The 23,781-nt window shown below is 34.7% G+C and overlaps 1 protein-coding gene across 3 annotated transcripts in view; it reads left to right on the top strand.

Annotated features, from left to right (window-relative positions):
* Positions 1-1,297: 1,297 nt before the first annotated feature.
* The window catches only part of ABCC9 (ATP binding cassette subfamily C member 9), a 130,983-nt gene continuing 108,499 nt past the window's right edge, over positions 1,298-23,781 (top strand). For 2 of the 3 annotated variants that reach the window (XM_047066153.1, XM_047066154.1), the window contains exons 1-6: positions 1,298-1,439; positions 4,033-4,174; positions 10,223-10,344; positions 19,005-19,171; positions 20,210-20,452; positions 22,325-22,519. In XM_047066153.1, coding sequence (XP_046922109.1) covers positions 1,298-1,439; positions 4,033-4,174; positions 10,223-10,344; positions 19,005-19,171; positions 20,210-20,452; positions 22,325-22,519 — 1,011 coding nt within the window. Of the gene's footprint in view, positions 1,440-4,032; positions 4,175-10,222; positions 10,345-19,004; positions 19,172-20,209; positions 20,453-22,324; positions 22,520-23,781 lie in introns of those variants that run through there. The other variant, XM_047066155.1, reaches the window with a different exon arrangement.

Genomic DNA, 23,781 nt, shown 5'->3' with positions numbered 1-23,781 from the left:
TGTAAAATACAAATAATTAACATCGCACGGTTGTTATAAGGATAGTGTATGCAAAGTGCCCAGAATTTGGCAGAGACTGAGTAAATAGGAGGCATTATAAAAGATTTTTTCAGAAGGCTAAAACTTTTCAGAATTTCATAGTAGTATTTTGATGAAGCAAACCCTTGCTCCTATACCATCTGTTTCAGCACAGCAATGAGAGGAATTAATTTAAAATTTGAGTCAGAGGGCATCTACGTGGCTCAGTCAGTTAAGCGTACGACTTTGGCTCAGGGCATGATCTTGGAGGTTCCTGAGTTCTAGCCCCACATCAAGCTCTGCACTGCTTGGGATTCTCTGTCTCTCCCTCTCTCTCTGCCCCTCCCCCACTGGCTCGCAAGTGTGCCCTCTCTCTCTCTCTCTCTCTCTCTCTCTCAAAATAAATAAACTTAATTTTTTGTTTAAATGTGAGTCAGAGTATGTCAGTCCTCTGATCAAAACCCCCAGTGGCTCCATTTCACTGAGTAGAAGCCAAAGTCTCAACAATAGCTAGAAAAACCTCTGGTTTATCTTGTTTCCTTTCTAAATCTGTCTACTTCTACTCTAATGTAATATTGATTTCTAATTAAAAGACATGTTTTTTTGTTTTAAAACTTGAATAGGGTGCATTTCATGTAAGAATATTCTCTGACTGTGGGACCTGAGTAATTTCACTAAATTGTCACTTGAGTTATATTTAATTTGTCTGAAGCACTTGGTTTTAATATCCTTCAGAGAAAGGCTGATTGCTGTTTGCAGCCACATTGGTCTCTGTGTATTCGTATTTCCTGCAGTGAAAAGTGACGGTAAATTTTACCAAACTTAAGTTGTTTGCTAATGCATTTTCAATGAGAGAAGATGAAAAAGGATTTGATATTACACTATTTTGTAATATCGGTGGATAGTTTCATTTTTTCTTTCTTTTTCTTGAGATATGACCATTTTTGTTCTTTGAAATCATTTTAGTCAAACACACGCTTCTTTAAGGTACCATCATTGGTAGATATTAATAATGACATATCTCCCAAGTTAAAATAAAATATCTTTCTCTGAAAAAAAAAAGATTGAAAGAGAATGATCTATAGAATGCACAGGCCTTTCTAAGAAACTCTCAAATGATTTTGGCATACAGTTTCCTATTTCCACAACTGCAAAAATAAAGGGGGTTAATTTTATAATAAAACCTCTTCCTTAGGGCTATGATTTTATAAAAGGGAATTTAATAATAAGAGGCTCTTTCTCTTTTCTCTTCCTTTTAGAGTAAACCATATAAGAAGAAATGAGCCTTTCATTTTGTGGTAACAACATTTCTTCATATAATATCTCTCATGGTGTATTACAAAATCCCTGCTTTGTGGATGCCCTCAACCTGGTCCCTCATGTCTTCCTGTTGTTTATCACTTTTCCAATATTGTTTATTGGTAAGTAATCTACTGTCCTATATTTCATCACCTAATATTTATTTTAAAAGGCTTGGGGCGCCTGGGTGGCGCAGTCGGTTAAGCGTCCGACTTCAGCCAGGTCACGATCTCGCGGTCCGTGAGTTCGAGCCCCGCGTCGGGCTCTGGGCTGATGGCTCAGAGCCTGGAGCCTGTTTCCGATTCTGTGTCTCCCTCTCTCTCTGCCCCTCCCCCGTTCATGCTCTGTCTCTCTCTGTCCCAAAAATAAATAAACGTTGGAAAAAAAAATTAAAAGGCTTATTAGTGGCTGAGATTTGGTATAATGTTTATTTAATTTTTCCGACATGAAAACTTATGCGTAAATCTGTGGGAAAAGAACAAACAAGTATCTTGTGCTTCCCAATTATTTATATTTGTGGCATAGGATATTCTGTAGATAAAATAGAAGTCAGATGCCTTCTTAGAAATGGACTTGAAGTAGTAGCAGCAGTTTTTTTAAGAAGGGGGAAAGAGAATTATATGCGATAGATCTAAATCCTTTGTTGAGCACTTGTTTTGTGCTGGTTGAAGAGAATGGAAAATGGGTAAAATGCTTATGAGTGGGCCAGCACTATTCAGAAGTGGCCTGGAATAGTACTTGACCTGGAATATTCACTGGGTTTGTCCAGTGAAACAGATGCATCAAAGTCAAGAGAAAAATGTCTATCCCACATTGTAAGCTCATGTGCAGATATAGAAATACATTTTCCTGGGCATTAACTTGCTAGAACAACTAATTCTTGGGACTAGTGGGAAAGATTGCATGGGAAGTGACATGTTTGGGGACCTGAGGACACAGAACTTGCAAATTTGAGTAGGAGTGATAAGGGTGCATTCCAGGTAGAAAGAATACTTATGTGAACTATTTGGAAAGGACTTAAAAATACAGTTTTCCCTACTATTTTTCAGCTTACATATAACAAAAACCCAGTTATTTAGAGCAATTATATATAATTTGCATCACTTCCCCAAAACAACCAAAATAGACCTTTAACTTAAATTTTTTTAAAATACATTTCATGTACAAAAATGACAAAGACTAATATAATAAACATCTATTGAGTCTATCATCACTCATCTTAAGGAATCTAATGGTGAGAATATAAGTGAATCCCTCTGTGTACTATTTCCTGAGCCTGTTACTCTTCCCACATCCTATGTTCCTATCCCTTCAAGAGGTAACCACTATCTGATTTTAGTGTTTGATACTCCCATGCACAATGTTGCTTATAAAAATAAATGAAAAAGCTACCAGACTGATTTTTTTAAGAAAATTAGCATAGTTTAACAATCTGCTTTAAAAGGAGGTTTAAAAATAATTTGTATGATTTTATTTCTTAATTTAACAAATGTTAATTGAGAGACTACTATGTACCTGGCATTGTCACAGTGATCAAAGAATTTCTGTTATATATCTTATCATGCAGAGGCCGGTGCAACTCTTGATATAGACACTAAATATTTGGACTATGATGGCCATATATAAAAATACAAATTGTTGTTTACATGGTGTTGCTGGTAGGACAATGCCCTTTGGCCAAAAGTAGCCTATATATTTTTTTATTGCAATACAACAGTTAATTATTCATTTTTGACATTCATCCAACTTCTTCAGGGTAATTACTGTGACAGTCTTGTCTGTTTGCATCTCGAGCCTCAAACACAGGCTGGCGAAAGAGTATTTGACTCAAGTAGAATCAGAGTGAACATTGTCAAAGAGGTGGGGAAAAATACAGACTGTTCATCTATAATATTGGCTCCTTGAGCTAGTGAGAGATCATAAATAAATCCTAAAGAAGTATCAGGTATAAGGAAAGCTTGCCTGCAAGAGTTTACAGCATAAATTCCAGTTCAATATTTTAAATGTAACTAATATTTCAATAATGAAGTTCATTTGGGAACAACTAAGACATGAATAAATTTGCTTTTCAAAGAATGCTTCAGGGGTCCCATTTGTTTTTGTAGAAATTGCTTCCTGCAATATTTTGAGTGCAAACCCCGATTCATTCTTGAAGTATGTGAGGCTTCTCCACAGACAAAAAATTTCTTTGAGAAAAACTACTACCTCTGATGAATAGTGCTGGCCCACTCATAGGTTATAATTTTTCTCACATGATATGCATATGATTGAGTTGATTCAAGTAATGAGTTCTACATTTCATTACCAAATATGGCTTTTTTCATTAGTCCCCCTGCAGATCCCATGTTTTGAAAGAGTTTAGACACCAAATTGCTTTTATTAACATCATCAACTCAGTTTCCTTTTGAATGAATCAGGGACCTGTCAGTAAGAGCTCTGATTAGCATGAGTTAACCATGTTACCACCCAGAGTTGGTGTTATTCTTGAGCAGTGCAGCAAATGTCAATGTGTTAACCGAGGCAGTCTCATAACAATTGAAATTGTTAGTTTTTTTAACATAATGAAAATAGACCAGGATTTTCATTGCTACCCTAGAAAGCACATCTCGTTCCTGTTTGAGGAACCACCCATCCCCCAAATGATATCACAATGTGAATTATTTCCATGATTATAATTAATACTTTCATCTTTCTATTTCTTCTCTTTTTTTCCAGGGTGGGGAAGTCAAAGTTCGAAAGTACAAATTCATCACAACACATGGCTTCATTTTCCTGGACATAACCTGAGATGGATTCTTACATTTGCTCTTCTCTTTGTGCATGTTTGTGAAATAGCAGAAGGCATTGTTTCTGATTCGTAAGTGATTCAACATAGTTACTATCATTACACTATACTAGTGAGTATGTTGATATGGATGGGAGTTAAGAGAACACCAGGTCAGGCTTAACTTTTTTAGTTATGACTTATTAAGAACAACAGCTGTCACTCATTTCATAGTAGTCCTGTTTATTTATGATTTCATTTACCCATGATCAACCAAAGTCTGGAAGCAGATGATCCTCCTTCTGATGTACTGGCACAAGGTCAATAAGGTCAGTAGTAGCCTACCATTACATCACAGTGTCTGTGTCTTTCACCTCATCATGTAGGCATTTTATCATCTCACATCATCGCAAGAAGAAAGGTGAATACAGTACAATAAATTATTTTGACAGAGAGGGAGAGAAATCACATTCACATAACTTTTATTGCAGTATATTATTATAATTATTCTATTTTATTATTATTAGTTGTTAATCTCTTATTGTGCCTAATCTATGTATTAAACTTTATCATAGGTATGTATGTATAAGAAAAAACATAGTATATATAGGATTCTGTACTATCTGTGAGTTCAGGCATCCACTGAGATCTTGGAACATATTCCCCACAGATAAGGGGGCACTGCTGCCTTTGATAATTATGTGTTTTGTCTGTGTTTTTATGTTGATACATAATTTCTCTGATAACAAAAATTCAGATCACTGTGGCTTGCGCTTATTCATGTGTTTTCTATTTCTTTGTTCCTTCACTTATGTAGCCCTTGCAGAAAGTTCTCTCCTTTTAAACAGTTTGATGTTTATATTACCAACATAGATATACATAGAAAGATTGTCTATATTGACATATAGCTCTAAGAGTTATATATTTACATATAAATATATAACCAGTTCTCAAGTGTTTCAGTTTATTTTATAAAGAAGCAAAGGTAGATGAGGCAGGCATTAAAGATGTCTGAGAACCAGTGAGAATATAGCCACAAATTGAGGCAAAACACAAAACTGTCTTAAAATCAGGATTTCTCATAAAGCTCATGTTTTTGAAGGAATTTTGACATTTATTTTTTTTATTTTTTTAAATGTTTATTTAGTTTTGAGAGAGAGAGAGAGACAGAGCCTAGGAGGGGGAGGGGCAGAGAGAGAGGGAGACACAATCCAGAGCAAGCTCCAGGCTCTGAGCTGTCAGTGCAGAGCCTGACGTGGAGCTGGAACCCATGAACCACAAGATCATGACCTGAGCCAAAGTGTGCAAATTAACCAACTGAGCCACCTAGGTGCCCTGGAATTTTGTCATTTATAAGAATGAAAAAAAACAGTTTGCATTTGGCAGTTAGAATATAGTGAATTCTACTTATAAATTTAAACATAATGTGGGGAGGATATTTTTATCACATACTAACAAAAAAATAGGAAATAATTTTGATAGGCAGTATCAAATAGAATTTTGAAATTATGCTAAATGGTACACCTTTTTTTTTTTTTTAGAGAGAGAGAAAGAGAGCACAGGCGAGCAAGTTAGTGTATGGGGAAGGGGCAGAGGGAGACAGAGAATCTTAAGCAGGCTCCACACCCAGAGCAGAGCCTGAGGCAAGGCTTTGGGCTCTAATTCATGACAGTGAGATCATGACCAGAGCAGAAATCAGCAGTCTGTGCTTAACTGACTGAGCCACCCAGGCGCCCCTAAATGGTACACCTTTAATTAAAGAATTGATATGAAAGTGTTTTTTTTTTTTAAAGAAAGCCCTGAAATCATTTTCCTTTTATCTAATCAGGACCTTCCCTGACATCTGTTTATGTTTTTCTGTTGCAATTAATGAGGGATGAAACTTCTAAACTTTCGTCACAGAGCCAACTATTTTGTAATGTTTTATGACAGTTCTTTTCATAGATATGCACATCTTAGTTTCTGATAAAAAGAAAAATCAGGGACTCTGAAGATACCGCATGCCTCCAAGCATTTAGAAGCTTAATTGGCAGGGTGCCTGGGTTGCTCAGTTGGTTACACGTCTCTTGATTTCAGCTCAGGTCCTGATCTCATGGTTCGTGGGATCAAGCCCTGCATCAGATTCTCTCTCTCTTTTTCCTTCTCTTTCTGCCCCCCTCAATAAATAAATAAACAAATAAATATTTTTTAAAAAGAAGCTTAGTTGACTATTATTGATTACTGTTTAAAACCCTTCAGTGTATTTGTATTATATTGTATTAACATAGCCAATTCTAGTCTTCTTTTTTTTTTTTAATTTTTTTTTTCAACGTTTATTTATTTTTTTGGGACAGAGAGAGACGGAGCATGAACGGGGGAAGGGCAGAGAGAGAGGGAGACACAGAATCAGAAACAGGCTCCAGGCTCTGAGCCATCAGCCCAGAGCCTGACGCGGGGCTCGAACTCGCGGACCGCGAGATCGTGACCTGGCTGAAGTCGGACCCTTAACCGACTGCGCCACCCAGGTGCCCCGCCAATTCTAGTCTTCATTTTTTATTCCCTTAACATACAAACTAACTCATACAAGCCAATTAACATAGCCAATTCTAGTCTTCATTTTTTATTCCCTTAACATACAAGCTAACTTTCTATGTGTGTGTATAAAGTGAAAGATAGATTAGTCCAATATTTCCTAAAAACTTGACACCATGTAGGCAAGGATGCCTCCTTCTTTCCAGCCTCATGATTGGTGGGTAGATTCAGTCAGAGACTTAGAACAGAGGCTGAGCTAACAATGATGAAGATGTATGCTAATGGAAGTAACTTGTTTTATTGACGTGGTGATATTAGAGGCCCGTCCTGAAACCAAGCAGAAATACACTCTTGATTTTGTGTTACCTCCTCCCATTCTTTAGCTGCAGACTGCTTTCCCTTACCATTTTCATCCAAGCTTCTCAAAAAGTCATTTTCCAATGATTCCTGACCTCCAAAATTTAGTTTCTTTTCTTGTCTGCCTTGTCCTATTCTGGAAACTGCTTCCACAAGAATCCTAGTGAACATTAATGACAGCTTGATGTACACCTTTTCTTCCTTATCATACTTACTACGTTTGACACCGCTGATCCTTCATTCCTTCTTATTTAAGAAAATATTTGTGAGCAGTTCTTTTCTTAAAATATAACAAATGCTCATTATAATTAGTGAAACAATGCAAAGACTTTCCAAATTGTATTTTTGGTTTTCTTTTTTAGTAATACAAATATTGAAGTTACTCATTTTTTCTTTTGAAACAAACATCCTTATCTGTTTTGCATGGATTTTTATAAGAAATGTCATTTTTTATGTTTCTATCTAAATAGCTTGTAGTTCTGGTTTATTTACTCTCCTTGGTCTAGGAATCATTTTTGGTTTGCTTTTTAGTCTAATATGGTTGATAGATTATTAAAGCATGTAATTTGTTAAATACATTTTGGGACTTATTAACATTTTCATTATAGTTAAATATTTGATTATTTCATATGTTTTTAATGAGAATTAGAAAATAATTTTCTATTTTCCTTGTTGGAGATAAAATTTTATTGAGTTTACTGATTAGATTACTCAAGTCCTGTGTGGTGATTATTTTTGTATTATTTAATTCTTCAAATTCTAAAAGTGTGTATTAAAATATTCACTATTATTGTTTTCATTTAAGCTTTTATTTTTTTCATATTTTTTTTTGAAATCATTTTTTCTCCTCCATGATGAGGACAAAATCAATGCATTTTGATTTTCTTCCTTACTTTCTGAGTAAAGATTTTCTGCTATAATGTGATATATGTGCATCTACCAGAACCTTGAAGTCTGTGAGTCATACTCTAAAAATAACAGAGCATAAGGAAAGAATAGGGTTGGGACACTACTCGAAACTTGTACAAGTTTGTAAGTAAACAACTAACAATATAATAGCAATCCTAATACAGATACTAGCATGCTTAAAACACACATCAAATCCCTAATAAAGAAATGCCACAATATAAATATAAAACCTTACTGTGGCTGTTGCTGTCTTTATTCATCCTTTACCATTGCCTTCCTTAATGATGTTTTGTCATTCTTTTTCCTCTTGAATTGACTACATAATTTATTTATTTATTACAATGTTTTCTTATTGAATATGTTTAAGGTTATAAACTTTCTTCTGAATATGGTTTTGACAACATTATTTACAGGCCTTGATATGTAGTATGCTCATTTTTAAATTTCCTAAATATTATGTAAGTGATTTTTTAATTCTTTCTTTGATTCAGTAGTAAAAGAATGCTGGAAGCATTTCTTAATTTCTGTAGTGATTAAATATTTATTTCCTACTTTTTGACTGTTTTGAAGTATTTCTGGGGATGGTAGGTGGTTTTTAAACCAGCTTTTACGCTATCATGGTACTTTAAAATTGTCTATATTAATGATTCCAGGAATATCAGTGGTCATGTTCCAAATCTCTGCATACACTTGGCTTATTAGACAACTCCCTTTGCATGTTTATTAGACACCTTCACAGCCCGCGTGGCCTTGCTAGAACTTATTGGCTTCCTTTCTCCAATCTCCTCATCCTCTTGAAGTCTTATTTGGTTACCCACCCCCCATCCAGGCTCCTTGGTAATTATTCTCTACGTCTCCATCACCCTCACCCTCATACCCTAACACTATTAAAGTCCTGTCCATTTTAACAATGAATATTTTCCAGATGTTGTATTTCTTTCATGTTTTTGCTGCTGAAACTTAATTCAGGCTTCTGTCATCTCTTGCCTGGTCTATACCCACAGTTTGCTAACTGCTTTTCTTCCTTGTATGTCTGTCCCCTCTCCTCAGATGCACACACTACCTACCTACTGCATCATCCACATTATTACAAGATTGATTTGTCTAAAACCCCCTAAAATCTGACCATGCCACTTACCTGTTAAATTATTTAGATTTTCCAAAAGATTAGATTCCGGCTCCTTACCATGGCATACAGAGCCTTTCACCACATATCCTGTTTCAAACTCTCTGAGAATATTAAACTACTTGGAATTTTGAACATGTTACACAGTTTCCTCCTTCTATGTATTTACATATTCTGTTCTCTCTTTTTAAAATGCTCTTCTTCCACATTCCTGATTAGTGGATTCCTTTTCATATTTCCATTTCCACTGTCAACTGTACTTCTTCTGAAGCGACTTTCCCAAATGCTCCTTTTTCCCCCACTCTCAAACTAATCACTCCCTATACCGTTTATGTCTGAATGTATTTAAGTAATTTGAGAACAGTTAAATGTTTTACCAGCTTACATTATTAATGTAAATGGAGTTGAGGGCTGTCCACCACGTAAATCCGGTTCTGTCATATTTCTAATCCGAGTGAAGCTCTCTACTACCCTCAGAATGAAATCTGGTCTCTTTTCAATCATATTGAGTTGCTTGTGTTAGACATGTCTGGATCCTCTGCCTGGAACAGTCTTCTCTTCCTTCTCTGAACAGCAGTTCCTCATTCTTAGGGCCTCAGTTCAGAAGTAGGTTCCTTCACACAGCTTTCTCTTCCTTAGACACTAACCCTGCATGCACTTATAGTCCCTTCACCTGGGCGATAATTTCCTACTTACTCTTGGTATCACCAACAGAGTCTGGGCTTTCTGACTATGGACACTATATCTTGTCACATTCACTATTGCATCTCAACAACTAATCATGCCTGGACACAGCACACACATTTGTGTTGAACGAATTAATAGAAATGGAGAAATCACTAACAGCCATATAGTTTAGGAAAGCCATCAAAAGAATAAGTGTACTTCTCACATACATTAGAGTTCACATTCATCCGGTAGTTTTTACTTGCTTTAGGTGTTAAATTATTTCAGCAGTTCTGCCCTTCAGAATAGGAGTAGTTACATACTTACTTTTGTTGTGAGTATTTAAGGTCTTGTTGAGCTGTGGTACCTGCTCCTCTGTGTTGGGATAAACCCTTTGAGCAGAATTATGTCTCCCAATGGAGTCTACCTTTGCATGTTCTCGTAGCCACTGCTACTGCATTCTGTATATTAAATATCTTGTTATTAAGAGAAAGTTTTAGAGAACAAATGGAAACAAAATGAGAATCTGGAACCATCAGCTCTAGACACTGATACTGTACCGCTCTCCGTAGACGGCGGGAATCACGGCATCTCCACCTCTTCATGCCAGCTGTGATGGGATTTGTCGCCACTACAACATCAATAGTATATTATCATAATATTGAAACATCAAATTTTCCTAAATTGCTTTTAGGTAAGTATGATCAAGTGTCCCCCTCAACCCCAGAACTATTTTTTTCCTCCTAGTACACTCTGTCTGTGGGGGGTTGGGACTGGGAAGCATGGGAAAAACACTGTAGTTTATTCTTCTCTAGTCTCCTGGTGAATGGGGAGATGAAGATACACTGAGTGCTCTAGGCTGTGAAAACTCTCGACCCCCAGGACATCCGTTCACAGATGCCCCTTGTGATGTGTTAGTGTGAGGCAGGAGCAAAGTGGACGGGTGTGCTAGCCTTCTGGCTAGTAGAGGCTGTACTCTAAGAATCTGAACCCATGCACCATCCTGCCCCAGCAGCAAGTTGGTGTGTCTGGTTGTGTGTTTCTGCCCCTGGCTTGGAGTCCTGAGGCATTTTCGGAAGGTCTCAGCCTTCACTGAGGCGGGGGCAATGTCACACTCTTCATAGCATTGCTGCCGAGGTATCAGGGGACTTCGTGCAGCAGAGTATGCTTCACAGCATGCTGAAAACTGTACTGTCCCCAAAGCATGGCCCCTCAGATCTGCTTCATGCCTAACCTTTTCTTTTTTAGCCTCTCTTGCTTCCTTGTCCTATGGAAATAAGAGCCTCTCTAAGGTGTTCTAATTTTATTTTTGCCTCACATTGAAATAATGTCACTTATCCAATTAGTGGTATTTAATACTTTGACCAATCCTTGCATTCCTCGGTGTACATTTTCTTTTTTTTTTATTTATTTTTTATGTTTTATTTTTTATATTTGAGAGAGAGAGAATGAGTGAGTAAGGGAGGGGCAGAGTCATGGAGACAGAATCTGAAGTAGGCTCCAGGCTCCTAGCTTGTCAGCACTGAGCACGATGTGGGGCTCGAACCCACGAGCAGTGAGATCATGATCTGAGAGGAAGTTGGACACTTAACCGACTGAGCCACCCAGAAGCTCAGGGTACATTTGCATAAAGAGAGCTAAGATGAAGGTGTAGAACATGGATCATGGTTCGGCTTCAAGGACCTGTGAATATCCTAAAATAGCAGGCAGACCTATCTGTGTGTGAATGAATGCTTACAATTTTATAAGTTTCAGAGAGTTCACCTGATTGCTCAATGATGAATATAGAAATTTGTGAAAATAATAATTAAACCGCACAAATATTTTATTTGCCTGTCCAGAGGACATTAAAATTTTAAATGTATTAGTGGGAAATACTGATTATTTAATTGTGTTGCACCACATCAGATGATTGGGCAAAGGCAGTCTAACACAAATAAGTAGACTGGGTTAAATATTAATTTAAAAGGCTTGTCAAAGTCTGAATTATCTTAATAGAAGGCCGTCTAGTACAACATGATAAGCAGATGCTATCACAGAAATCTTTTTATGAGGATGCCAAGAAAAAGAGTGAAATTTTTAACAGCAATAGCAAAAATATATACACATACCATTGGATATCCAATATGCTAGACATTTAAGTTTTTGAAAAACTGATGATGAATAAGATATAAGAGTTGTAAGATATAATTAGAAGGGAAATATGCATCTTAATAATATTTTGAAGGAGATGTGATCAGAGTCTGGCTTGGAGATCAGAGCAGATACAAGACAGAGGGCACAATTTGCTCATATTGTTGGATGGACTTACAGAGATAAAAGTCTAAGTTTCTCATTATTTTAGGAGAGAAATATTTGGGCCCAGAAAAATTACACTTATTTTCAGATCACAAAACTACTGATTTTGTCCCAACATTATATTATGAACATCACCAAATATACAGAAAGTTGAAAAAAAAAAACAAAAACAAGAGAATACTCATGTAGTTAGATTCTTCAATTTACAATTTATTCTGTTTATTTTATCACATGTCTACATCTTTCCATCCCTATATCCAACCATCTTATTTTTGGATACATTTTAAAGTACATTACAGACATTAATAGGCTTCACCTCCTAATTATTTCAGCATGCATATCATTAACTAGAGTTAAAATTTTTCTACAGTTCTTTTTGGGAGATAAAATTTGCATACTTAAGTATAGAAATTTTAATTTGCTAAATACACACACCTGTGTGACCATATCATGATACAGAACAGTGCCATCATCCATGAAAGTTTTCCTGTGTCCCTTTACCAGTCAATTCTCATTTTCATCTCCACAGAGGCAAAATCTAATCTGATTTTTTTCCACCAAAGATTAGATTTGCCTGTTCTAGAACTTCACATAAATTGAATCATACAGTATAAATTCTTTTGTGTAACCACTTCTTTCTCTCAGCATTTTTTTCTTTTCTTTTCTTTTTTTATGTTTCCTTATTTTTGAGAGAGAGAGACACACACAGAGCACAAGTGGGGGAGGGGCAGAGAGAGAGGGAGACAACAGAATCCGAAGCAGGTTCCAGGCTCCAAGCTGTCACAGAGCCTGACGCAGGACTCAGACTCATGAACCATGAGATCATGACCTGAGCTGAAGTCAGACACTTAACCAACTGAGCCACCTAGGCACCCCTCAGCATGATTTTTTAAGGTTCATTCATAACGTACTACAGATCAATATTTTTTTTCTTATAATTGTTGGGTATTATTCCATTGTATAAATATACCACAGTTTTCCGTTCTCTTAACAGTAAGTATCTGGACTGTTTCCAGGTTTTGGCTATCATGGAAGAAAAGCTGGTATAAACATTCACGTGCAATTTATTTATTTTGAGACAGGGAGAGAGAGAGAGAGAATGAGTGGGGCAGGGGCAGAAAGAGAGGAAGAGAGAGAGAATCCCAAGCAGGCTCTTTGCTGTCAGCACAGAGTCCAATGTGGGCTCCATCCCACAAACCATGAGATCATGGCCTGAGCTGAAATCAAGAGTCAGAAGTTAACCAACTGAGCCACGCAGGCACCCCTGGATATATGTTTTTATTTCTCTTGAGTAAATACCTAAGAGTGGAATTGCTGGGTCATAGGGTATGTAGGTAAATGTTTATGTTTTGTTAAGAACCCACAAGTTCTTTTCCCAAAGTGGTTTAATTTATATACTCACTAATAATGTGTAGGAGTTCCAGTTTTTCCACATGCTCACCAACATTTGATGATTTAATTTTTCTAATTTAGCCATGCTGGTGGGTATGTACCGATAATTCATTGTGGTTTTAGTTTGCATTTCCCTGATGGCTAATGATGTTGAGCACTTTTTGATAAATTTATTAGTCATTTGTGATTTTTGTAAAGTGTCTCTTTGATATATTTTGCCCATTTTTTATTGAGTTGCAGGAGTATTTTGTACATATTAGATACTAGTATGTCATTGGATCTATGTTTTGAGAATATTTTGCTCCCAGTCTGTGGCATGCACATTCATTTACTTAACTGGGTCTTTTGGTGAGCAGATTTTAATTTTGATGTAGCATAATTTATCATTTTTTCACATCTAATTATTGCTTTCTGGGTCCTAAGAAATTTTTGCCTCTGCTCTAAATATGTTTCCCTCATTCTCTTGTGTGTGTGTTTTTTTAAAAGAAGCTTTATAGTTTTAGTTTTTATTTTTAGGACTATGATCCATTTAAAATTAATTGTGGTGTAAGGTTGGTGCCAAGGCTCTTTTTTGTTTTTCCCGAGCGGATATGCATGTACTCCAGCATAATTTGTGAGGTAGACTTTCCGTTTCTCATTATATTGCTTTGGGACCTTTGTAAAATATTGAGTCAAATTACTATTTAAGTATGATCTGTTTCTTGGCTCTATAGTTTGTTCCTTTGATGTATTTGTGAGTTTTATAAGATTACTATTCTGTTTTGATTACTACTGCTTTGGAGGTCTTGAAATCATATAGTATACCATACAACTTGTTGTCTTTGCTTTTCTCCCAAGATTGCCTTGGATATTCCAGTTCTATTGTATTGTCATATATGGTTAGAATCAGGTTGTCAATTTCTACTCTCTCCCCAAAAAATTTCAGTAGGATTATGATAGGGATTGCACTGAATGTTTACAACAGTTTGAAGGAGAATTGACATTTTAACAATATTGAATTTCACAACCAGTTCTTCATTTATTTAAGTCTTCTTTTTTTTTTCTCTTAGCAATGTTTTCTATTTTTCAGGGTGGAGGTCTTCCATGTCTTACTAAATTTATTATTAGCTTTTTTTGTTTTCCCATTGCTATTATAAATAGACTTGTATTTTAAATTTCATTTCCCAGTTGTTTGTCATGTTTATGAAATACAGTTGATTTTGTATATTGACCTTATGTTTTGAAACCTTGGAAAATCTCTTATTTCTTCTAAATATTGCTTTATAGGTTTCTTAGGATTTTCTATATATACAAACATATCATCTGATAATACAGTTATATTTATTTCTTTTCAAACTTTATGCTTTTTTCATCGTATTGTACTAGCTAGGACCTCCAGTAAAATGCAAAATAGACATGGGGAGAGTGAAATCTTTGTCTAGTGTCCAGTTTTAGGGGGAACAACATCAACATTTCATAATTAATTATAAAGTTATTTATAGGCTTTTTGTAAATGACCTTTATCAGGTGAGTAAGTTTTCTTCTATTCAGAGCTTTCTCAGAGTTGTTTTTGTTTTTGTATTTTTAAATCATGAATAGATGTTGAATTCTATTAAAGATTTTATTCTGCATCCATTGGGACAATTATATTTCTGTTAATGTACTAAATTAATTGCTTGAATTTTCAAATGATAAAGTAACCATGAATTCCTGGGCTATGTTACACATGGTCATGATATATTATCCATGCTATATATTGCTAGATTTTGTTTGCTAAGTTTTTTTAGATCCATGTTGTGATGCATATTGGTCTATTTTCTTGTAATGTCTGTCAGGTTTTCATATGCTGGGTTATACTGGCTTCTGAAAATGAATTGAAAAGTTTTTTCTATTTTTCTATTTTCTGAAAGACATTGTGTATGATTAATTTTATTTCTTCCTTAAATGTTCAAAATAATTCATCAGTGAAATCATTTGGGCCTGGAGATTTTTTTTTAAATGTTTGTTTATTTTTGAGAGTGTGCAAGCAGGGCAGAGGCAGAGAGAAGGGGACAGAGGATCTGAAGAGGGCTCTGCACTGATAGGCTGACAGCAAGGAGACTTGAGATTCAGGGCTCTAACTCACAAACCATGAGGTCATGAGGTCATGACCTGAACCACAGTCGGTCGCTCAATGAACTGAACCACCCAAGTGCCCCTGGGCCTGGAGTTTTAACTAAGTGAGGATTTTATTTATTTTTATTATTTATTTATTTATTTATTTATTTATTTATGTGTTTATTTATTAACACACATACAATATTTAATTTAAACATAAAGCTTTGCATTTATGCACAGTAAATTTCATTCTGCTAGATTCAGTCTTTCCAGGGTTTAGAAATCCTTTTCTTTTTTCTTTTTAATCTTGATTCTTTTATTCAGAGTACACACTCTCTATTATGGGCATATGTCCTTCTTGCCTGCCTAGTCATCTAAATGAGGATTTTAAATTATAAACTTACTGTTCTATTAGACATAGACTTTTCAGAGTATTTCTTCTCATGTCAGTTTCGGTAAGTTACAGGTTTCAAGAAATTTTCCCTTTCATCTAAGTTTTTTTATTTGTCATGAAGTTGTTCAAGATATTCCCTGATTATCCTTTTTAAGTATACAGGATATGTAGAGATAATTCTTCTTTCTTTCCTAATACTGGCAATTTATGATTTCCTTTTTTTCTTAATCAGTCTAGCTGGGGAATTAGCTGAATTAGCAATTTTCTTGATCTTTAAAAAAAAATCAACCTGCTTGGCTTGGTTGGGTTTGTTAATTTTCTCAATTATTTTTTTTTCTATTTCATTGCTTTCTACTCTTATCTCTATCATTTTCATCCTTTTATTTTGTTCATTCTTCTTCTTTCCCTAGTTTTTAAGATGGAAGCTTAGATCATTGATTTTGGATCTGTCTTTTTTTTTCTAAAATAAATATTTAAAGCCATAAATTTTCCTTTAAGTGTTGTTTTAGCTGCAATCCTTAAATTTTTAATATGTAGTATTTTTATTATAATTTAGCTATAATACTAATTTCCCTAGCGATTTTTTCTTTAACATGTGGTCAATTACAACTATGTTGTAACATGGGGTCAATTACAACTATGTTTAACTTCCAAATATCTGGAGACTTATAGATATCCTATTGTGTGGAAAGACTTGAAGTTTTCCTTCATAATCTCTTTCGTTGGTGTTCATACCCTGTATAATTCTCTACCTTTGAGTGTGAGTGGGACCTGTGACCTGCTTCTAGCCAATAGAGTATGGCAAAGATGAAGACATCAAATCAGTTGAGCTTCTGTTGAAAGACTGCAGCCCTAGTCAAGTCCTGGATTGCAGTCTGGTGAGACCCTGAAGCAGAGAACCCACTTGACCCATGCCCAGACTCTTGACCCATGGAAACTGTGAGAAAATAATTGTGTGTTGGTATAAGCTGCTAACTAAACCTGTCATAATTTGCTTAGCAGCAATAGAAAATCAATATGCTTATTGTTCTTGATTTTTAATTTATTTTTATTGTGATCAGAGAACATATGTTATATGATTTCTGTCATTTTAAGTATGTAGCCTATGCCAGGACCGTGCACTTAACAAGAATGTATATGCTGCAGGTGTTTGGGTGTATTTTTATAATACTAAGTATTATATAGCTTTATAAATATCAAACAGTTCAAAGTGGTTGATAGCTACCAGATCTTCTAAATCTTTATTAGGCATATGTGTATTTTTTTATTGTTGTGTCTCTCTGAAAAATCGACTGACGCTTTGTCATTATTAAAAGTTTTCAAAATTTCTGGTAATACTCTTTGTCTTTTTTTCAAGTGTTTATTTGAATTCCAGTTAGTTAATATACAGTGTAATATTAATTTCAGGTGTACAATTTAGTAATTTAACACTTACATACAACACCCGGTGCTCATCACAAGTGCCCTCCTTAATACCCATCACCTATTTAACCCCTTCCTCTGTCCGCTTCCCTTCTGGTAACTATTAGTTTGCTCTCTGTAGTTAAGAGTCTGTTTCTTGGTTTGCCTCTCTCTCTCTTTCTTTTTCCCTTTGCTTGTTTGTTTTGTTTCTTAAATTCTACATATGAGTGAAATCATATGGTATTTGTCTTTCTCTGACTGAGCTATATCACATAGATTAGTACTCTCTAGCTCCATCTATGTTGTTGCAGATGACAAAATTTCATTCTTTTTTGTGGCTAAGTAACATTCCATTGAATATATATACCACATCTTCTTTATCTGTTCATCCACTAGTGGAAACTTGGGCTGTTTCCATAATTTGGTTATTGTAGATAATGCTGCTATAAACATTGGGGTGCATGTATCCCTTTAGGTTAGTACTTTTTATGATAATACTCTTGGTCTTTAAGTCTACTTTATCTGATATTAATATAGCCACTCAGATTTCTTATGTTTACTGTTTTCATTGTATGTCTTTTTCCATCTACTTACTATCTGTTTCTTTATATTTAAGATGAATATCTTTAGTTAGCATGTAGTCTTTTTTTTTCTTTCTAAATCTATTCTGGCACTTTTCATTTTATGCTAAAACAAGATAGATGATGAGCTTATATGCCAGTGTTCAATTCTTTTTCTAAGGAAGTTGTGACCACCTTTAAACTTTAATAATTCTGATAAGTGCTGTACAATGGATCGTCTCATATGTGTTTTGGATTTCTTCTTTCTCATCCCATATTTATTTGTACTGACCTTTATTTAAAGTGTGAAGTATACTGAACCTTTTATTTCTAGGAAAGTCTCTGTGCCCATCTCATATTTGCTATAAAAGGCCGGCTCTGGGTATGAGATGGTATAGATGCCTATGTTTCTCATCCCACTACTTAAGGTCTGAGTTTGTTCTGTAGGATCATTGTTCTTCTCTTCTCTTTGTGGAGGCATGTGGTATTTTAAACCATTTGGGTGAGATGAGTTACTACTTGAATGCTATCTGGAAAGCAGAAACCCCATTATAAAGCTATATGCATTCCATAATAATTCCAGCATAATACCATTAGATTACCTATTGGATAGGTTACACAGATAACAACTTGTGAATTCTTCATGTAATATAATTGAGGCTTCATAAGAAAAAAACACAAAAAACAAGACCAGGAGATCAAAGCAATTTTAAAGTCTACAGAATTACACATAAGTTCCGGAGTGTAGGTTATTCCTATTTACATGTCTCTTTCCATCTGTCCATCTATTACATATAATCAGAGTGGAAGAACTAGCATTTTTAAAAAAGTTTTATTTACTTATTTTGAGAGAGAGAGAGAGAGAGAGAGAGAGAGAGAGAGAGAAGGGGAGGGGAAGAGAAAGAGGGAGACAGAATCCCAAGCAGACCCCACACCATCAGCACAGAGCCCGATGTGGGACTCAAACTCACCAACCTTGAGATCATGACCTGAGCTGAAGTTGGACTGACTGAGCCACCCAGGCGTCCAGAAGCACTAGCATTTTAAAGTCATCACCATACCTTTAGTTCAAAACTCCAATTGTTTTCTTAAAAAATAAAATTATGTGGAAATAGAATATTTAAAATTATATTTGTTCTTAAAGAGTATGATATTTATATTGAAATTTCAATGAAGTTTTTTTTAAAATCAGGGAAAAATGCATCTTTTTCCTTTTCCTTTTTATTTTTCCAGCCCTATTTCTGTATTGGGTAATGGCCTTTATTACAAAAACCATAAAATTAGTCAAGTACTGGCAGTCTGGTTGGGGAGTATCAGACTTGCGTTTCTGCATCACTGGCATGATGGTCATCTTGAATGGACTCCTGATGGCTGTGGAGATCAATGTAATTCGGGTCAGAGTAAGTATCTAATCATTTTTGTTTAATTACCAGAATTCAAGACTTGAATATTAGAGATTACAGTCAGCCAGAAATCATTTGTATTTAAGAAGACAAACAAATGTGTATCATCTATGTGTATAAAAGTTGAACTAATCACTAAGTTTCAGATCATTGGTATTCCAGAACCCTAGCATCTATTTATTCATTTGTAAATATTGATTGAATGATTGTGTGCCAAACATTAATCTCAGTTCATATTATAGATGAAACTGTTTGCATCAGAAAATTACATCATCCATGATGTATCCCAATCTTCATCAGAAAACTACATCATCCATGATGTGTCCCAAGAACACCTATATTAAGCAAACTATTGTATTCCTAGAAATTTCAAAATGAAAAGAAGATAATATGTTTACTCATTCCACTGATGAAGAAACTTCTACAGTGATAACTCTAGCTACATCCAAAGTCGCATAGCCAAGAGTCATGCCTGGTCTGTTATTACAAACCTGTTGTAGTTTGCATCACATAATGCTGTTATGTTGTGTGACATAGTTGTGAATGATTTTTTAATATTCATTTCTACCAGAGCACTTTGAGTTTGCTCTGAATGTCAAGATACAAGCTGCAAGGAATAGTGGAGTATAGTTAGTGAACATCAACCAAACGATGAATTATCAAAGAGTGACTCAATAATGGTGTCAACACATTTAAAAAAATCTAAATAATGTAAAAATCTTTATTTAATTGACCCTATCACAGTATATCATGAAAGACTGATTCTTAGCAATAGCTATATTTTAAAGGGATAATCTATAATTTTAGAATTGTCTCTAAGCGGGATTAAATGTGAAATTCTGGTATTTAACTAATTAATCTAGTCACAGTGAAAGGAAAGTATTTCAAAGAATATTTCCAAAGGAATGAAAATGTTTAGTAAAATAAACATTTTTGCCTGTTGAAATGAAAATGTAGAAAAGGTTAAAATTTTATTTTAATATGTGGGAAAAGAATTGGGTTAATTATCATTCTGTGGAATTTTTCTTGCCACAGAGATATGTATTCTTCATGAATCCTCAGAAAGTAAAGCCTCCTGAAGACCTCCAAGATCTGGGTGTGAGATTTCTTCAACCGTTTGTGAATTTGTTGTCAAAAGCAACATACTGGTGGATGAACACGCTTATCATATCTGCTCATAAAAAGCCTATTGATCTGAAGGCAATTGGAAAATTGCCAATAGCAATGAGGGCAGTAACAAATTATGTTTGCCTGAAAGATGCATATGAAGAACAAAAGGTAATTTAGTATCTGTTTTTCATGCCCATAATTGTAGAAAATAGATCTATTAAATATAAAGTCACTAAGCTTAACTATCTATGGTTAAGGAAGAGCAGATTTTCTTCATCTGTCTTTCCCAGTAGTTTTGAGTCATGTGAATTGGGCCAATGAGAATATACCAGAAGGGCCAATGAAATAAAGTTATATTGTGGTAGTTGCCCAGTTCATACCTGAGGAGGGATAGAGGGAACACTGTCTTTTTTCTGAAACCAACTGGAAAGTTAGAATTAAGCTTAATGGTCATGTATATATGATCATTATTCCCATATAATGTTAATAATTCATGGAATTGTTGTTATGAAGCTTTTCCAAGTATCTTGTCAATAATTTTGTTATATAACAGTAAAAATAGATCATATCATTAATAACCGCATTTAAGAAACCAAAGTCCTTGAATTAATTATTGACTATATTTTGGAGTCTGTATTCCAAACTTGTGAAACTGAATTAAATAAAGTTGTCTACCATTCCTATATGTTTGTCAAAACTGGTCTCTTCTGGTACTTTGAGCATTTATAATTACTTTAAACACCTTAAATAGAGTTTTTAGATATTTTCAGTTTGTCTTATAATCATTGTATACAGTCATGTATACCATACATGGTGGTAGATGTATTTTATATTGCAGTCATCTATAAATATTATCATAATTTAAATTATTGGTATTAACAACATTGGAAAGGAGTAGGGTATGGTGAATCGGTGTGAGTTTTGTCTGTTCTAAATCAAGACAACAAAGCATTTATGGTAAATGATGAAAATGACCTCTGTTTTGTGTCAAAAATGTGTGTTATGAAATTAATATTGCAGGAAATGGTTACTACAAATGAACTTGAGTCATCTCTTTGGTTTCACCTCTGGGAAAAGTATTGCATAATATTTTTTAAACTTCTCTGCTAAAGTAAAGATTAAGAGTATAGCCTAAACATATTTTAAGTGTTCCTAGTACTCTTTATTACAAAGATCAGCTTGAACTTGGTGTGTTAATGTCTTGTATTAATAAACTTTTAAAAATAATTGTATTGTTCGTCTAACAAGGAATTGAATATGAGACACAACTGAATTATCTTCCATTGACTTGGTTTCTTTGCCACAGTGAAAAAACTTTATCTACTTCCTCTCTAAGACTTAATTATGATTATTAAGGTCATAAAATCCTTTCAACAAACAACAACATATGTGTGAAGCCATGAGTTGGCTTAAGCATATATGCCATTCTTCAATTTTGCATTTCTTTGTTGAATAACTAGGAAACACAAGTCTAACACAACTTTAAAAAGTACTGACTACTATTCATGGAGACAGGAAATACCTGAAAGAGAAACAACTTGAAGTTAGGATGATCTGTTTTGTTTAGCTTGTAGTAAAATATCTGGAGTAAAATATCTTTAGCTTGTAGTAGATCTCTTGTGATCTAATAACTCCAGAAATCTTGACTAATCTTTCAATAATCTTGATCTTAGTATTTTACTATCTTCTTTTCCATACAATGGTATTTGGTAATAGTCATGACAGAAATACATTTTCCAAACCAAAGAGAATTAAAAAATTAATTTGGCCTTAAGAATTTTGGGTTATCCTTTGACAACTAAAAATAAGGCAAAGTCTTTGAAAATGGCCTTTTTACTCCTCATTCTATTCCATACTCAGTGGCTACTGTTTGCATAGAGTGCAAGGATATGGGTTATGCATACTATACTAAAGGGACTCCTTAACATTTACTTATAAACTTAACATCATCAGAAATATCAGAAGGAATTGCCCATAGTTGGTGAGGTTAAATGCCGCTCCAGTCATTTTATCTTTGGTTCATCTGTTTTTTTCTTTCAGAAAAAAGTAGCAGATCATCCAAACCGGACTCCATCTATATGGCTAGCAATGTACAGAGCATTTGGGCGACCAATTCTGCTTAGTAGCACATTCCGTTATCTTGCAGATTTACTGGGTTTTGCTGGACCTCTCTGTATTTCTGGAATAGTTCAGCGTGTGAATGAAACCCAGAATGGGACAAATAACACAACAGGAGTAAGTCTGTGGTGCTTTTGAAGGGGAACATATTATTGGCAGATTTTATTGTAATTGTTACTTTTTATTAATGCAGTTCTATGAACAGTTCTTACAGTCTTATTTACAGAGAATTGAATGCATTTAAAACAAAGAAAACAATTTTCCTTGTAGAGAAAATCATGTATTTATGTATTCATTGAATGGATCTGTTCAACAAAATTATTTCTCAGATTCAGAGCCTACAGGCATTTGATAAGTATCTACTGTGTGCCAGAAGCCATGCTCAGGAATTTCACGTTGATTATTTTCTTTGATCTTTTTAGCAACCCTTAGAAGAATTTTCATGCATGAGTACATGAGGGATGGCTGAGTCATTTTTTTAGAGGCCTGTGACCAATCATGTTAGCAATGCGATTTGTACTATATACATATTTCTTTTCTTATATGATAAACACCATCACCTTGATTCACAATGATAAGGGCAAGTCGCATTATGATATTTTCATTAGATATTATGCTAATATTTGGGGGGCTATATGGTATAAGATACTATATATTTGCTGTTGTAAATATACTTTTATTTTCTGTTCTTAAGAAAATCTCATCATGAACTTCCTAGTTTCTTTCTAAGATAAGAATTGATTTCCCTAGTTTCACAGATAGAAAAATCTAGTCTAGATGAATCAATTTTCCTTTTCTATTCTCTCAATCTGATTTCCTGCCCTTTTTTCTTCACCTATTAAAATTTCATGCATTTTTCAAAGCCTACATTAAATGCCATCTCTTCAGTGAAGCTTTTCTGATTGTTCTGGTTGGAATTTGACTCTCGTTCATACTCTCCAACACATTGTTGATTTCACCTTGGCACTTGCTGTAAATGCTATTTATAAGGAAGCATGTTATTTATGGATACGCTTATCTCTCTGGGTGGTAAGCTCTTTAAACAGAATGACTGTGAACTGTTCATATCTGTGTTCACAATGTGTAGCCCATTTTCTTGCATATAGTAGTGTTCAGTTATTTTGAAATGAACCAGATATTTTCACCATTGAATGCACTTTTGTGATGTTTTGTCTCTACTAGCCTCATTGCATTCCATAAGTTCCACATAGAATTTTTCTATCATCCCTCTCCCTTACACATATTAATCACACATTTTTCTGAGAAGGAAGAACTTACACATTTGTATGTATACCCATGAAAGAAAAGGAAGGGACCAGAAGTAGAATTTAATGGATCTAACCCACAAAAGTATTGCCCAAACTGACATGATGTCCTTA

Source organism: Lynx rufus, unplaced genomic scaffold (assembly GCF_022079265.1).
Source record: "Lynx rufus isolate CCGP_SWC_20201006 ecotype Redwood Valley unplaced genomic scaffold, mLynRuf1.p SCAF_7, whole genome shotgun sequence".
NCBI classification, from domain to species: Eukaryota; Metazoa; Chordata; class Mammalia; order Carnivora; family Felidae; genus Lynx; species Lynx rufus.
The sequence above is the reverse complement of the archived record's forward strand: the minus strand, read 5'-3'. Positions and strand labels throughout refer to the sequence as shown.